This window comes from Spea bombifrons, chromosome 3 (genome assembly GCF_027358695.1).
Source record: "Spea bombifrons isolate aSpeBom1 chromosome 3, aSpeBom1.2.pri, whole genome shotgun sequence".
Taxonomy (NCBI): domain Eukaryota; kingdom Metazoa; phylum Chordata; class Amphibia; order Anura; family Pelobatidae; genus Spea; species Spea bombifrons.
The window spans coordinates 19,268,147-19,286,512 of record NC_071089.1 but is presented as its reverse complement, the minus strand read 5'-3'; the positions used below and the strand labels follow the sequence as shown (position 1 = coordinate 19,286,512).

Here is an 18,366-nt window from a genome sequence, read left to right as displayed (position 1 = left end):
TGGAATCTATGCATAGACTAGACATAAATTTCCTATACAAGGCCTTCTGGGACGCAGAGCACAACACAAACATAGACATCATCACCCATTGTCCTTAAAGGGTTAATCATGTGTCTGTCCATTGCGTGTTTGTTGTCCCCCCCCCCCCGCTGTATTAAGCTATGATTAGGTGGAAGGTATTGTGTGATTTTCAGGTATTATACAGTTCTTATAATGTAAACGACAATTACATTTTTATTTTTTGAGCTTCGTTGGTAAATTAATAAGATTTGATTTGTTTAATGGGTGAGCTCTTCAAGAGTTAAAATTGCTTTACATCACTGTATCTCCAGGGATAGTGCTTATGTTTCCATGGTTACCATTCTTGGATATGAATCTGTATACTTTACAAAATGTGATATTAACTATAAATAATTCATAGTTACCATTTTAGAAGAATGTGACCCACTTTAGAAAAATCCTGAACAAATGCGGGAGACATTTTTTTAGCAACAAAAGTTGAGGAAACACGGTACCATACAATATAAAAGTTTTAGGTGTCAAATACAAGGCAATTCTCTGTATGATACATCCAGAAAAGACCCCTATGAGCACAATCTATCTGGATTTGATACACATAAGCAGCAGTGAATTTTAACGTTAATTTTGCAATTATCAAAAAGTTTTTTATATATATATTTTTTTCCTTCCAATTATTAACTGTTACCCCAACCCACAAGGACTTGCCCCATCCCGCCCAATACTAGTATAGAGAGGCACCAATTTTTTTTATTTATTACTGTGTCTGGTCTTCATAGAATAATATATTTTCCAAGAAAAAAATATTTTTTTTTCTAGGAAAATCTATTATTCTACGTAGGCCAGTCACAGTAATAAATAAAATTCAAAATGAAAAGAATGGCATCAATAAAATTAAAATTGAAATTCAATTTCAATGAGAAAATGAGTCAAGCAGATCATTTATGTATGGAAGAAATTCATCTTTGTGACAAACCTTGGATGTTTAGGCTCCAAACAAAATGTCACATCAAAGTGATGAATGCACAGCTCTACTTCGTTAGCCAGAAAACTCTTTGCCTTGAAGCTATAGCTAGCGGCATAAAAAAATCTCCAAGCTTTATCAGTACTGTGAAGTAATCTTTCTCGGCGCTGAAGTGAAAGAACTGGGAAGTACTGGGACACATAAATATCTTTTACTCATGTATGGTGAACGTGAAAAATAAGCCTCTTAAAGTTCAGCTTCCAGCGTACTTGTTCTCATCTTGTTTAGTAAATTTGCATTTAAGAAGAAAATATTTTCTTGAAATCTGCACCATTTAACCTTTCTAAGTGACTAAGAAAAAAGGGGGAATACGTATTAGGAATTTATGAACGGGTGTTGGGTAGTTTAAATGTTATATAACTGTGGTTACATTCTAATATAATTCTATTAAAAGAATTGTAGGTGCAATTAAAACAGGAAAGTATTATGAGAAAAAAAAATAATTGCACTTAAATTTAGATAGCAGAGTAGAACATATAACCCAAGCTTCCCTTTTGAAGAGGGACAGTCACTCTCTGTGACCCGAAATCCTCTGTCCTTCAAGAACTATGTTAGCAATGAAATGTTGTATATACAATATGTTATCTTTCTCTTAAATGTAATTTCATTAATTACTGTAAATAGAGTCTATTCACTAAAGGGAGAACTCCTTGACTTCTCCATACATTATAAAGGTCCAACCCTAGTGAGCTTCTGCTGGAAGAGGTTGGCTGGCCATGTATAAAACATAGTTAAATCAGTGATTTTTTTTTCTCCTCATTGACGAACACATTACGCAGGACCAGTTCAGCCATTCTTGCCGGAGAAACCAGTCAATGTTGACCCTTCTTGATAAATAGTGAAGGAGTTTAAACCACAGCTCTCCTGCAAACTCTCCTGACAACTCTTCTTTTAGCCCAACAAAATGTTTGGGTATAGCCCAACTCTCTAACCATGACTCTAGCAAGTCTATGAAAAACAAATGAGTTCCTCTCTGAAATGTTGAGTGATAAATCCCACAAGTTCTATTCAGCATTAAAGCAGAAAGGGAAAATATGTACACATCAGCACGGAACATGAAATGATACAAGGATATTTGTCATGGTGAATGAGGAGGTAAATATAAAAGATGTCCTTTAAAGCATAATGACGTAGAGCATCGTTTACTGACAATTCTATATGTAGTACTTTTCAGCAAAATAATGAGTTATCAAAATGCAAACCAAAACTTCTCAGCTGTGTGCCCTTACTATGCATTACAAAGGGTCAACTACAAATAGCGCCTTCAAGAAGAGATAATATAGCCATACACAATGTATAATTAATTAGAGAAAATGATGCGTCTCATGTATATTATATTATTTAGCTCTGCATTTAGCAGGACCATCCCAGTAAACAATTTCAATTTTTTTGTATTTGCAAATATATTGCAATCCGATCGACAGCAGCAGGCTTACAAGTTCCTCATCTTTTTGTTTTGCTTATCTACCAGGGCCCCATTGTGATATTTGACTGGCAGTTCGCCTGCCGAGGAGAGAAAAATGAAAGCACACCTGTGTATTCGAAATTACTGACAAGCAAACTGATTCATAATGCAGCTGCTTACTCAGGGAAACTCTAGCAGTAGACTGTGAGACATAGCCAAGCGATAAAGATCACCATGAGAATTTTACAATTTATAGTTCTAATTAAATACTGGTTCGGTAGAAACTCTATTTGCATATTGTAATGTTTTATAACATTTTTTATTTATTTTACCATGATCTGACACTTTGTAGCATGCCAACTTTTTTTAGCCTTCAGCTATTTCCTCCACTAGTTCACACCTGTGGTGTAAGATCTATTATATATCTGGTCTAACAAAAATGTTACAAACATTGCAATGTTTTTTTTCACAGTATATTAGAGAAACACATGATTTGATGGATGCTGATGACTGTTGGTCCCAAGCTTCGGCTAAGCGCCAGTTCTATGGTCTTGTTTTACATCTACCATGTCCAGGTATGTTAAGGTGGTGGCCACCTGATGACCCCAGTGCGGCCAACAGCTGGATATGCTCAGCCGCTGTCACAAACACATTGCTAAGATCATGACGCCTTCACTCTTTACTATTTTAAGTTATTTAAACGTAGAGTGTCTGGTTATCAGGGCTGATTTGAAACCTATAGATTATAGATATATTTTGCTCTCACTGCTCTAGAAATTACAAAATGCCATAAAACTATATATATTACTAAATTATGATTTTTATTGATAAACCAGTAGGTTCTGAGGTCCCAAAAACTCTACATCTTTTTTCTGTCTTGACCCAGTAAAAAGTATCACCTTTGATTAAATGATAAAAGAAAAATGAGTATATGGTTTCATGTAAGTCTGAGTCATAACAACAGGGGAAACCTTCTATATTATTTTTTTTATGTTTGTTATTCTGGGCTTCCATTACTGAAATGCAGCATAACTGACCTTTTTACCTCCTTGCATAATTAATAAGACAGCATGGCAAATGGGAAAGAAACCTAGAGCGTAAATATTCCTTATAATCATCACAGATATAAAGCATTTATAATGTAAGGAAATCCATTGCTTGTAGGATCGGGAAACATACTTTGTGGTGTTAGCTCTGTTTATATTAATGTCCGTGACTACTTTGCAGTCTATGCTTTTATTCAGTGAGTTCTTCAAAAATTAATTTGTTTCCCTAGTAAACTAAATAGCATATTTGTTATTCGGCAACCGCTATTGCGTCTTATTAAGCAATACAGCTGGAAGAGATGTAATTTTCGGACATGCCATTTCCTTAAGCTCCAAAATGAGTAGCATGAATAGCTTAATCACAAGTGACAATAGTCCAGGGAAAACAATTTCCATACCGCATCTGTTATAAGAAGATGTGGCAAAGAAAAAAAATCTAATTCTTTTACGATTGTAGCAATTGTTTCACTGATACATATGGTTATCTAGCCATTATCCTCCCCATAAAACAATAGTACTGTACAATAACTCTATTCATGGGCAGGAAAGCTATAATTGTTTACCATCGTACCTGCTGCAACCAACAGCCTGGGAGATCCGGTTTCATGGTCCCAGCAATAGTATTACATTAAAGACAATTTACCATCATTATCGGCATAACATACACTGTGTGAGTCTACAATTAAGTGCGCTCTCGCAAAACACATTAGGCGTACAAATGTGTCAATGGCAGGCAACCCAGTGTAAATATCAGATTCTTACCAGTTGTTTCTGTGTTGTTTAGTTTAAATTATATTTTCATACCATATTGAACTCTAGCTTTCTTATATTGTCCCATCTGAAGTCTTTAGCACAGTTTCCCCCCTAAGTTATTTTAAAATATAATCGTGTGCAGCACATCTCCTCTCATGCAAATACTTACTTTGTTTCATGGCTATCCTGAATTAAATCAGTAAACATGATTGACAACTATTACAGAGGGTAGTCATGCTCTCCAAAATGACCTAATACGTGATTTTAGTATCGTACTTGATAGATTATAAAAATTATTTAATTACCTCCTATAGAACTACTAATTCAGTTAATAACAAAAAAGAATTATAGGATTTAACATGATAATTTAATAACAAATTGCGTAACATTTAAGGTAATAAACGATATGCAATTTGATATTGTTTGATTTTTTAAACTGAGATATTGGTGTTTTATGTCAGCTTTCAAGAGATTGCTTGTCTTTCTAGGCTATTTACACAATATATACTAGATTAGTTACACAATATGACTTGTTGATGCATCCTGTCTAACATTATCTCCACCATAAAGTAAATAGGAGTTAAAGTCCAAAAATGAACAAAGGTAGAGATAGTTTGTTTAACGTTTAACATATAGACATGCTTGATGACACGGATATTACCACAATAATCATGCTTTCACGAGGGGAACTTTTTAGTATGATGTTTATGGAGTTATCACATAAAATATGCTAGTGGAAAAGAACCCGTGCTCCTCATTTATATATTTACATTGATTTATTTATAATGTTTTCACGTCAGAGGCATGGATTTTTAGCAACAAGTCTTTAATAAAGACCACTTCTGAGGACACTTCTCCGGACAGTAGATGTTGTTCCAGGGTTTCACTATTTTATGCCAATTCTGAGCTGATGGCCCTGCTGGACAACTTTCAAATGTGAAGGAAAGTAAGAATGAGTCTGTAATCTGCAACACTAAGTTTCCTTGGCTGACCACTGAGGCCTTCAACACTGCCTGTTTCTTTGTGCTCCTTAAAAAGAGCTTGGACATCTGGAAACCAGAGTCTACCTTGAAATTTCTGCTTGGGAAACACTTAGCTGATGCAGTATGACTACCTTATGTCTTGTTGCTGTGCTCCGCCATGGTGAATGACTTTGACAGGAAATTGTCTTCAGCAACCTCACTTTGTTAGGGGGTTTGGCTGTTCCTCACCCAGTTTTATTCCTCCTGCTGTCTCTGTTTCAGTTAATGATTTCAAGTTCAACCCACATATCAAATTCATGATCATTACCATCTGTATAATGATTTAATCATATACCTAACTATATGCCTACAAAATCCCTCACAAGTGTACCTAGATGTGTTGATCCTGTTTTGAAGGCAAATGGTGGTCATATACCGTATTTGCTCGATTATAAGACGAGGTTTTTTCCAGAGCAAATGCTCTGAAAAATACCCCTCGTCTTATAATCAGGGTCGTCTTCTAATCAGACCCCAAAAAAATGGCTGGGGCCATGCTGCTTACCGGTCGCGAGCAGCGTCTCTTCCGTTAGAAGCAGGAGGACAGGAAGCTTGTAGCTTCCTCACAGAACTCTATCTCCCCCTCCCTCCTCTGGGGGCGGGGCCAGAGAAGTTGCTGGTACAGCCGGTCCCCTGCAGAAGTCTTCGAGTGAGAGATCTGCAGTTCAGGTAAGGGGGTGGGGGAGAGTTTTTGGGTAAGTATGTGTGATTAATGTGTGAAGTATGTGTGATTAATGGAATGAATGAGTATTTAAATGTTTGTGAATGTGTGTTTGTGTGTGATAGCATGGATGTGTAAGGGGGGTGGGGGTTGTAGCATGGCATAGGGAGGCTGTAATCCCACTACTATCATCCCCAGGTTCCAGCATGTACTGGCTGCCTTGGCTTGATAGGAGTGTGATTGCTGTTAGCAGCAATCACACTCCTATCAAGCCAAGGCAGCCAGTACATGCTGGGTTAAAAGGCATATCATGGGGCTGAGTGGCATATAGGGGGTTAAAATGCATTTCTGGACCTCCAGAAATGCATTTTAACCCCCTATATGCCACTCAGCCCCATGATATGCATATATACCTCCAGAAATGCATTTTAACCCCCTATATGCCACTCAGCCCCATGATATGCCTTTTAACCCCCTATATGCCAGAGTGGCATATAGGGGTATAAGGCATATCATGGGGCAGAGTGGCAAATAGGGGGGTATAAAGCATTTCTGGGGGCAGAGTGGCATAACTGGGGGGGGCAGGTTGGCAAATAAAAGGAAATTTAAAAAATATATTTACATGAATTAATATTTACTGGTAAAACTTTTTTTCCTATAGGGTCGTCTTATATTCAGGCTTTTTGTTTTTTTCCTAAATTAATATTTTGATTTTGGGGGGTCGTCTTATAATCGCGGTCGTCTTATAATCGAGCAAATACGGTAATATACATGGCAAGTCACGAAGATATACTGGAATTACTACAGCTCCTCAACACTGATCTATATTAATTTCCTTGGACTTAATTAATTGTTAATGGTTTTGTTTTTTTCTGTTACCTACATTTTAATTACATACAACTTAATATCATGCATTTAGATTTTCCTCATTTAATTCTTAATTACCTATATTTTAATTACATACCACTTAATGATATGTATTTAGATTTATCAAAAACTAATAAATATTTTAGTTTGTGTATTGATGCATTTGCAATTAAATGCTAGCGTAGATACAGATGTCACCGTCAGCAGGTGGTAAACAGTTAGATATACAAAAGACGGATGATTTTGTCATCAATTATTCCCTCAAAAGACTGATTTTTTATAAAATGAAATTTAACATTCCTCTAGTCTAGACAGTATGGGGGCTTCAGATGTTAACCTTGTAATTATCACCCCACTACAGAAAACGCAGCAAGACATAAAGACAATAGGACTTTATCACACCTTCAAACATTTCAGGTGTCCAAATTGGGACACAAGAGGAGGGGAGGGGCAGGGCAAACACCAGAAATAGACAGGGCCAAAGGTGTGTGTGACCCGATGTCAACGGGACCGCCCACAATGTTGGTGGGATCGCTCAGTGACGTAGTGGAAAAGCCCACTCAATGGGACCACCCATGACATCTGTGGGACCACCCACCAATGTCAGTGGGACCTCCTACCCGCATCCCTTAAGGGAGGGCTTCGGATAGCCAGAGCCAGAGGATTCCCAGGTATGGATATCATATATATATATATATTCAGCAAGGACTAGTATCAATCATTAGCAATAATACATCATAAAAATATATTTGTTATAAGGAAAGGGGATCAAGTATGGACTGCAAGCTTTTGTTCTGTTGTCCTTATTTAACTACCTGTACTGTCTGGAGTGATATTAAATCACATTTACTAGATATAAATGATACAACCAATAGCCATAAAACCATAAAAATAGCCTCTTTCAAAAAACACACACACAAAATGGCCTGAATAATTAGTAATTTTGAGTTAGTATGGTATGTGAGAGAGAATAAGAGATATTTGGTATTACTTAAATCTTTGTCTAAACAATGCTTTAATAGCAATAATACTGTCAATAATAATGAAAGCTACACCACTAATATTATTACGCCATTGTACAGCTCTGTGAGATATGATGGCGCTATATAAAAAAAATAATAATATCAAAATGTCAATCATAATAAAAGCAACACCATTCACTTTTTTTTAAAATAAAACAAGCAAACTGTCCATGCACTAAACATGAAGGTATTAGGAGCAAAGTACAAATACAGCTCCATTGAAGTCTATTAATGGCTGCAGTGAAATTAAGGATCTATTAGCTCATACACAATAGAACGAATATATAAATATTGACTGTGCAAAGGTGCATGGAAAATAGGATTAAGCTTTTGTTTTCCGTTAAATTGTAGTCTCTTTCTTTCTTTCTGTAGATTTGTCTGGCAGGAATAATGTCTAGACACGGAAAGGATTTCTCATGTGAGCTCTTGCAATATGCTTTTTTTTACAGCATTTGCATAAAAACTGTGCTTTTAAAGACCTGAGCCTTGTGTTACGAGACTTTGTCCCTGCTATCTTAGATACATGTTTTGGGGGTTTATATTGATATCATTTGGCTGCTTCTAGTGTTAAACCTGACCTTTAACATCAATAAAGTTCACACTATTTTTGTATTCTTTAATTAGAAAATCCGCTGACATGTCTGATATAGATCTTTATCTGTAAGACACTAGCAATCTTTGATTGTAAAAATGAACTTTAGGTCACACTCACATAGTTTGAGGCAAGATCTGGGTGCAGGTAATCAATCCCTAGAATAGAAAGGCACTTTTTAGACATTAAAAGATACACAAAGACATATCCATGATGAATGGTATAAAACTGGGATTAAAAAACTCTTTTATTTACACACTTACATGTTTAGAAACTATACATATCTAATATAAATATTATATGTATATATACATGTATATCAAACCTTTATTCAAAATTAAGCCCTTAGAGCCATGGAAAAAATGAACAAGTTTTAAAGATGTTCATTGAAATAATTACCATCATCCATAATTGCTATAGTGACTCCGTTCCCTGTATATCCCAGCTCCCAAGCTTCAGCTACATTCAAATCAAGTCCGGGAGTCCCATCTGCTTGGCCTGTATTGATCTAAAATGAGATTTTTAGACAAAAAATAATCACACTCTTTTGTCAAGAAAGGTCAGTATCTATAATAATGAGGTCTACGCAAAAATGCATGCAAAAATATGTCTGCATTTAAATATTTCCTTATAGAAGCAGGCAAATATACACATTATTTCGCTATGCCCTCACACTTTTCTGTAATGGCCAAGGGCAGAGACTGACTAATATACTGTAGGCATTATCCTACACCACTGGATACAGTCAAAGCTTTGTCATCCGTAAGTCAATATACTGTATATATATATAAATATATATATATATATATATATATACACACACCGGTATATATGACCTGCTGATTGGAGGGGTAATAAGACCAACTTATCCACGTATCGTTATTATATACTAATTCGATAATACTATTTTTGTAACAAAATATATGCTTCATGTCGGATTTCTAGATCATAACTTCCAGTTAGCTTGGTAGGCTTCATATGATAAGATATGTAATTTAATGAATGTTATAAATGATTGGTTTTCAATGCAGTATCTGTGCTTTGCACTACCATAAAACAAATCCAGAATATGGTTCTCGCTGTTTGCAGAAAATCTATTTACTTACCAGATACCACTGTTTTGTAAATAATGGATCGTTCATGTTTATATCAATATCATTGATTTCTCTGTATCCTCGTTTTTTTCTATCAAATCCCTCTTGTTGAATAACATTCTTTACCTAAAACAAAAAAGGAGATGCTTTCCTGTAATGCATACAGTATATAAAATCTTAGGGTGTGCATGCTCATGATCAGTTTCAAGCGATACCTACCTTTTTTTAAAAAAACTTTACCCCATTGCTCAACTATTGATTATATTTATTTACAGAACATTAGTGCAACAAGTACTAAAATGCTTGTAAATATTATGGAGTGAACAGAAAGGACATAAATAAGTATAAATGGTGTGGGTTCTAAGTTTTCAATTTAGAAATGTAAAAAAAAAAATGTAAAATGTTTTCCCACTAATCCAAGGCACACAGCAGTACTGGGTTTGTAGACATTTCAGGATTAGAACTGGGGTATATTAATCAAAATGACTTTGTTAATATTTAATCTGTGATGTGTTGATGTCAAGGATATCCTTAAAACCTTCACTGTTGTGTAGCCAGAACAAACACAACACAGAGAGAACAATTTCATGTGTTATTAGATCCCAAATAGGAATACAAAAGAAATAAAATACTGATTTACACTGCAAATAAAAAAGGGTAATTTGCAGAATTCACGAAGCCCTAGGGTCAGCAAATTATAACTAAACTGGTTTAAAATGTAGTGCCACACTATAGTATAACCATAGTATAATGTTTCATACGGACATATCTGTCAGGTAAAGTAGTAAAATGTGGGATTGCACAATGAATGATAAATATAAAGGTCTATAACCCCATTCTGGGTGCTCAATGAACTAAGAACAGGGGCCAGTGACATCACAGGGTAGAGAAAACTAAAGGGAACTACTACTATTACAGATTTTAAACCAATTCCTTTATCACCACTACTTATAGGTTGTGCATTTTTTTCCAATGAGTATAATTGTTCTTCAGATATATGATTAAAAATATTATTTAAAAGATCCCCCTCCTGGAAGCAGATATCCTTGGCAGGATCTGGTACAGCCAACATGGTCTAATCATTTCCTTTTGTAAAGTTATCTCACTTCTACTTACCCATCCTTACAAAGGATCTGTGCCCTACCATTTGTATAATTGGACCATCCCAATGGTCACCAGATGGGAATGAGGGCCATAGGTTGGCTCTATGCTCCTTTTTCTGCTTTGACCCTTTTAAAACCCCACCAGATGTAAGATGAAGGCATGATGGGAGCACAGGATAGGCCCATACCTCCCACTGAGTAGAGATGGGGGGTTGGCAGTATAAAATTGCTCTATACCCCCCAGACTTATTACTCACTACCAGCTACACAAGGGTTGGGGGGGTTAAATCCATTTAAAGTCTAACTGGAGGGGTAGGTGGCTTGCACTTCAATTTGCACTCCTCTAAGGATGCAAGGTGAAATTTGCATGCCAGATGTTTTAGATAACTCTTAATTTCCAACTCTTAATTGACTTGTGTGTTAATGAATCTGCCAAGATGTTTGCTTTTTTAATATATATCCAATCAACTCAACTCCAGTCGAGTGTATGCTAGTCAAGTGTTAATTTATGCAAGTACAAATGTCATTTTAAGCGAGTTGGCTTCCTTTTTAGGCCTCTCTGTTCTATGGTCAGGATATTTTATGAACTCAAGATACTAGCTACAACAGCTGTAACGTCCTATTTATAAATATTATAGTTTTTTCCCAATTTCAAGTGTACTTTCATAAAACCATAATCAATCGCGAGTAATTATACTAGCACAGTTATTTTGCATTAGGTAAAATTTTGCATTAGCTAAAATCGAAACCTTCAATTCTTCAGATAGGAAAAATGTGAGTATTATACATTAAATAAAAAAATTTCTAAATGGATGATGTTTTCTCCCCTGTATAAAAAAGGTGAAATTAGATCCTATAAAACTGCCTGTGAAAACAGAATATAGACATTAAGGTGTCCGTTGATAAGGTCTGCCCAATAAGATTCAAATTAGGCACTAGTTCAGGGAAAAAATCTATAATCTAAACAATAAAAAAGACGTTTAAAACAAAACAGACACACAGAAAAATACAAAATATATTGATTTGTAATACACTTCCACTTAAGCATGGACTTTAAAGTGCCCGGGATGATGTTACAGCAGTAGAACATTGAAGCAGAACAAATTAACTGAATAATCAATTGACTTTGCACAAAAAAAAAAGTACTCAAGCAAAGAAAATGAACCTCTGCTTTCAAATCTATATTACGCCAGTAATACCTTATTACTGCAAGCATGGGGTTGATGATATCTACCGCTCTTGTAGCTACAAGGATCTATTTAAAATATAGATTTTCTATAGATTTTTCCAACGTTTTGCCTTTATTCCAGAGTGCAGCGGGCAGAAGCCATATAGCGTTACATAATTTAAACATAGAATAGAGGGGGGAAAACCTTTTATGCTTCACTAAGATTAAAAATCATATAAAGTCCCAGAAATAACCATTTCATTAGACACACTCTTAATGTAAACTGAACAAGTACAATAGGTTTCCTGTGGCTTTCATTTACCAATGAAAATGCTCAGCGGCAAAGTTTTATTTAGAGGTCTATTGGACAAAAAGACTTTGTTTGCACCCTGCAGCCTTGTGTCAGTGATTAACTATACTGTTCTTTATTATTTACAGTATGATGAAATGCAACAAAGGAAAGCAAATGTACAGTATTTAATGAAGAAAGTATACTTAGCTATTATATCCTAGAGATGTCTCTGTCTAGCAAAGCAAAGATCACCAACCTTTATGTTACTATGAAGAGCCAACCCATGTGTGCTTCTGCTGCAGGACAAGTTGGACTTCTATAATCTATAGTTAAATCAGTGATACTTAATGCTGGAGAAGCTTGCCAGTGTTGGCCCTTCATAATGAATAGTAAAGTGAGAGTAAAAATCACAACTACAATGTTGTTTAGTAAATAAACCACTCATGACAGCTTTTGGTTAACTCAAATGGGAGTGATTGATCACCATTTAGTGACCAATTCTTTGGATTACACGAGTCATGCTGGCTTTGAGTCTCCAATAACGTCAATTAACGTCAATTAAGCACAGATACTCCATTTTTATGGAACTGGACAGTTTCAAAGATAGTAAGAAACATCAAAACGTTTCACACGCAAGAAGGGCCAAGTGGGTCCTTTAAGCAGCTCAGGGTTACTCTCAGGAAATGTAAGCCATAAATGAAAAGCTTGTAGACTTAATAAACTAAAAGAGGAAGCATGGTCTCCATATCAACTATTAGGTTTCAACTTGGAATCCATAAAACTTTTATTTTTTTACATATCCCTGGTTAACATTAGTAAACATATTTATGTTTACCAACTCTCATTCCTGACATCAAGATATTCTTATAAGCTTTTCTATTTCACTATAGTATGCAATATTCTGCCTTCTAACCTTACTTTATATTCTATTTAAAGAGAAGCTGTCAAATCTGAAAAAAGAATTGAATCCAGTATTGAAAGACGACTACCTGTCTTACTATTACTTGTATTTACTAATCCAGTTTTGCCTTATTATGCAAAGCCAGGGAATGTAATGCAAAATTTCTTTCTCTTGACCCGCTTTGTAATCTTACAATCCTTTTGATAGCATTCCACTTCTATTTTCAGCACACCTAGGATGTGTAATGTTCCTCATCACACTTTCCATGATCATCTAGCACTAAAGAATTTAAAAGCCCCACAGTTTCTCTACAAAGCTATTATCACAAATATTTTAGGATGAGGCAGCTATTTAAGGGCATGTGGATAGATATTGTTTTAAATGATTGCTTAAGTATAAGGATAAAAGGGTTGATATATCCATGGGTTATACGTATGCACTAAGGACAGGCTGAGGCTTTAGAACGGTAAGTGAGCTGTGTGTGACGTGGGTGTGTGGGTATGTTACTGTGGTAATTGTGTGTGTGTTGATATGTTAGTGTGTTTGGGTATGATAGTGTGGTGACTGTGTGAGTCTGGGTATGTTAGTACGTGTGTTAGTTTGTGTATCCTTATGTGTTTGCTTGTGTGTGTTTCTGAGTATGTTAGTGTGTGTGTGGGTATGTTAGTTTGTGTGTTTGTTAGTGTATGTGTGTCTGGCTTGGTATGGTCGTGTGTGTCTGCTTACAGTATGTGTGTGCTTTCTGTGTATGTTAGTGTATGTGTGCTTATGTGTGTGTGTATATCTGGGCATGTTACTGTGTGTGCAGGTATGTTAGTGTGGGTGTCTGGTTATGTTAATGTGTCTATGTTAGTGTCTGAGTGCGTTAGTGTATGTCTCCAGCTGTGTGTGTGTGTGTTAATGTGTCTCATTGTGTTAGTGTTAGTGTCTGGGTAGCTCTATGTTATTGTCTGTGTGTCTGAGTATGTTAGTGTGTGTCTGTTATCCATGTTAGTGTGAGTGTCTGGCTGTGTGTGTCAGTTTGTGTGTTAGTGTTTAGTGCCTGGTTGTGTTAGTGTGTGTCTGAATGTATGGATTAGTGTGAATGTCTGTGTGTGTGTTAGTGTTAGATGGGTGTCTGTATATATTATTGTGAGTGTCCAGGTGTGTGTGAATGTCTGTGTGCATGTGTGTTAGTGTGAATTTGTGTATTTTAGTGTGCACATGTTAGTCTGTGTGTTGGTGTGATAGGTTGTGTTAGTGTGTGTATGTTAGTGTCTGGTTGTGTTAGTGTGAGTGCCCCTCCTGAGACCAGGTTCTGGATCTTGGACCCTTGCATTTATCATACAGGTTCTGGATCAGCTTTGACCTGCATTAATTGTATATCAATGAAGGATAGATATTTCTGTTTGCACAGAATGTTCATTAAATGTGTACATATACATATCATAATCAAACAGTGAAACATTTGCATTCTTTTATAGATATTTAGAGAGACATGTCTCTTAACAGTGTTATTGATTCACAGTATCATTAAACATATTGTAGACTATGACAGTAAATGTATCATTATACACAGACCATAAATTACTTCCACACACAAAAACATGTTTAATGACAGAATATTGAAATAACATGCTATATTCTAGAGAGAGTTTGCCAAGAGAGTTTGCAAGTGAAATTTGTTTCAGCTCACCACATTCACTAATACCATCACAAGTTTCTTTTACGAGGACAGCTCTGCTAGTTCTGCATCATACATAGATGCTCACTGGGGTTGGCCATGTATCATGAAGTTGGTGACCGGAAACCAAAACTTCTCAAGAACCCTCTCATGATTCTACTGCTGAAGGAACAACTTTCTACTCTCTCTACTTTCTGCTAACCCCATATATCATGAGGCACCTTGCACTAAATGTATACAACTGGGGCAGTGCAGACAACTCCATGAGTTTTCAACTCTTTACTATGCAACCAGTCACTTTCAGTGAAATATACAGGATATGACCAAAAGTATGTGGACAACTGACCATCACACCTATATGAGCCTGTTGGACATTCCATTCCAAACTATGGGCATTTCATCTTTGCAGGCCATTCGAGTTCCTCTACACCAGACCCGTCAAACCACATCTTTATGGACCTTTTCTTTGTGTACAGGGGCACAATCTTTGTGTGCTGTAGCATTAACATTACCATTCACTGGAACTAAGGGGCCTAGACCAAACCTTGAAAATCAGCCCAAGGCTTTATAGTATGCATGCAATTTTTACATGTTACTTATCAGGTCAACCCTGATATTTAAACAGAAGGAAGACAGTTAACCTGGTTAGGTAACGGATTCCTTTGATTATACATCTAGCACAGGTCATTTGCTCCTTTGCAGTCCATGTGTAGCTCATGATCACGTTGCAGGCAAAAATGATGTATACATAACATTATCCCCAGTTACAAAGGGACACGTTGTACACTAATAGACGTTTGTGTTTTTTTTACAGGCACCGGGAGCCAATGTTTTACCTCTTAATGTTATTAACTAATAGGACCAATTTCTATTTATTGTGTACCAGTTGTAGATAACAAAAATCTACTTGACAACCATCTTGACTTGCTTCTTCTTCTTGGAAACAGAACCATTGAAGAAACTTGGTAACCCCTTTAAACATACGTTTAATAATTATGTTTAAAAAAAAGACAAAAGAAAAACAAAGAAAGCAAAAAAATCTGAAACATTTGGGACATTTAATTAAAAATTAAGGGGAGCCTGTAACTTTACATGTTGCTGATATATATATATATATATATATATATATATATACATACATATTCTCTATTGAGGTTCCTAAAAATAATAAAACATACACTCTACTAGAAAGCCACTTAAATTTCACTTCAAATTAACATATTGTATCTTAGAGTCAAACTAGGGATTGTGTATTCTCATGCACCATATCAGCAATCCTCATGAAGCAAAACGCGAAACAAAAGGGCTGCCAACATTTGATCTCTAGTTTTGTTTTTTGGGTTTTTTTTAAAAAATCTTTTTGAGTGGGCCTTATTCCTTTTGATCTTCTTGGAAACATCTTTGAAGAGAACAGTACAATAAAAATATTAAGTTCAATTTTTATCAACCTAAGTTTGTGCAGCTCTTGTACAGCAGTAGCAAATGTCAAAGTGGCCTTCAGAGTATTACACAATTTTCATATCCTGATACAACCATAATATACACTAATGTAAGCATATGATTTCATTACCCTTTGATGTAAATTTTGTTGTTTCTAGCTTCATCCAGTATACTGAAGAAAAAAAAGCAGTGCTCACTCCTCTGATATTCAAAGGGTTAACTGTCTTAGTAAAATATCATTAAAAGCCACTATTAAAGTATAATCAAGGAAGATTAAGAGGCTACGCCTCCACGTGTTTGTTTTAGCCAGACAGATACATATAATGCAAAACACTATTGTTTGGCTACAGCATCTGGCATATTTATCATTGCATATGGCCCTTGTGTGGTTCAGCAACAAGTAAACAAAATCGATCCCAAAACGAAGAAAATGATCAATATTTCAGTCCACTTAATGTGCTCTATAAATGAGTGACATTCAGAAACTGCGGAGTAAAAAGAGTCTGATGATTAATGTGTTTAAGATGACTGAAGAAGGTATTCAGCCAAATAATCAATACTGCTTTACAAGTTGCTATGTCCCGCTCAAGTTACCATTATATATTACAATAACCCGATGAACCAAAATAGAAAATGGCATATTTTAGTAACAGCTATCTTCTTGAGTGCACCACTGGCTCCTCCAATCCGTTGGTTTTGCATTCAAGTGAATAGGGTGTTAAGTTTCTATGAGAATATGTTACAACAGTAATGAGACTATTTATAATCAATGATACCGGTATATGCAGGGCCACGTTAGTAATTATAATTGAGAAAATAAAAACATGTAATATTACCAGTCATGCATGAGGTTAGACTTTCTTCCTTACAATTTGTGAAATTATTATTATTAAGTATATTGAGAAGCACAAGAGATAAAATAAACCGTTGTTACATTGTAAGTGTTAGTGGCTGCTTCCAAGTAACAAGAGTAAAAGGTGGAAAACTGCAACTGCATGTTTCAGGTAAAAAAAAAATATTTGGAATAGTTTCATCTTTTTCTTTTTAAACATTCTCAGGAAGTCAGAAATAAAAATCTGTATTTGATTCAATTTGCAGGAAAAATGCTGTACTGGAATTCCTTCCGATCACTTGGGTGAGGTGCCTTTTATTCTGCTTCCATTAGGTGTGGATTTTCATGTTAACTATGTTTTTTTCCAGGTATAACCCCTTTCCATTAGCAGGAAATTAGTTATTAATGATTGATCATCAATGACTGGCATCAAAAGGTATTTTTTTAATTGATTGTGCCCTTTTGCTACCAAAGAAAGTGATTCCATCCTTCTGAGAGCCAAATGGACTTGGCCACCCCTGCCTGCTCCCTCACAGCATCTCTTCTTTTGCTCCGCCCAGGAACACAGTGGAGTCACGTGATTTTACGTCACTTCCTGTGACTCCGCTGTGTTCCTGGGCGGAGAAGGGTTGAACTTGATGGACTTAGGTCTTTTTTCAACCTTATGAACTATATATATAAGAGAGGCTGTTAGGGAGCAACACGAAGGCAGCCTTGCAGGACTGCACAGGAAATCTGCAGTTCAGGTAAGGAGGTGGGCGTGAAAAATCAGTGAGAGCGGGATTAAAATAGCAGTCCCGCGCAGGGTTCTAGTAGGTAGGCTCTTTCTTAAAAAAAGTTTTATTTTATTTTTTATTTAGGTATGGTTGGGCACATGTCTTGACAAAGGTTATTTAACCATTAAGCAATAAAGGAAGTAAGGACGATGAATTCCATCTACCCCACATAGCTTTTTAGATTGAATTATAGGCCATGAGATGGAGAGGGAGGGTCTAAATTATCTCTATTGCCATCCAAGAGTAAATTATCGACACCCAACCCTCCTGCTGAAGGGTGATTACTCTACAGTCCACCTTGAATAATAGTGGGTCTGGGATTCGTCTGTTATATATATATAGTATAGTATAGTATATTTTATGTACTTTTTGTTTTGTTGTATAAATGCTTGGCTTTATGAGTTGTAACTCAATTCCAGCTGGCATTTACAATTTAGAAGGAGCTTAAAAGTTATTAAATACAACTTAGAGTTGATCTAAGCCAGGTAAAGTTTGATGCAAGCGTAAATGCAAATTGGAAGAGAATATGTGTGAATGAGTGAATATGTGAGGTTGAAATGTAGTCCAACTTGTGCTAACTCGCTTCCACTGCCAACAGGCATTCAATTGCACTTAAATAGACCCAATACTCACTTTGGATCTATTTTTATCATTTGATAAATATCTTTCCCATATTTGTTTGTAGAATCC

General features: G+C 35.9%; 1 protein-coding gene across 1 annotated transcript in view; it reads right to left on the bottom strand.

The window, feature by feature from the left end:
- The window catches only part of PCSK2 (proprotein convertase subtilisin/kexin type 2), a 58,038-nt gene that overhangs the window by 16,503 nt on the left and 23,169 nt on the right, over positions 1-18,366 (bottom strand). Inside the window, exons 3-5 of the mRNA XM_053458586.1 lie at positions 9,514-9,627; positions 8,807-8,915; positions 8,528-8,565 (exon numbers count right to left, since the gene is read on the bottom strand). Coding sequence (XP_053314561.1) covers positions 8,528-8,565; positions 8,807-8,915; positions 9,514-9,627 — 261 coding nt within the window. The remainder of the gene's footprint in view (positions 1-8,527; positions 8,566-8,806; positions 8,916-9,513; positions 9,628-18,366) is intronic.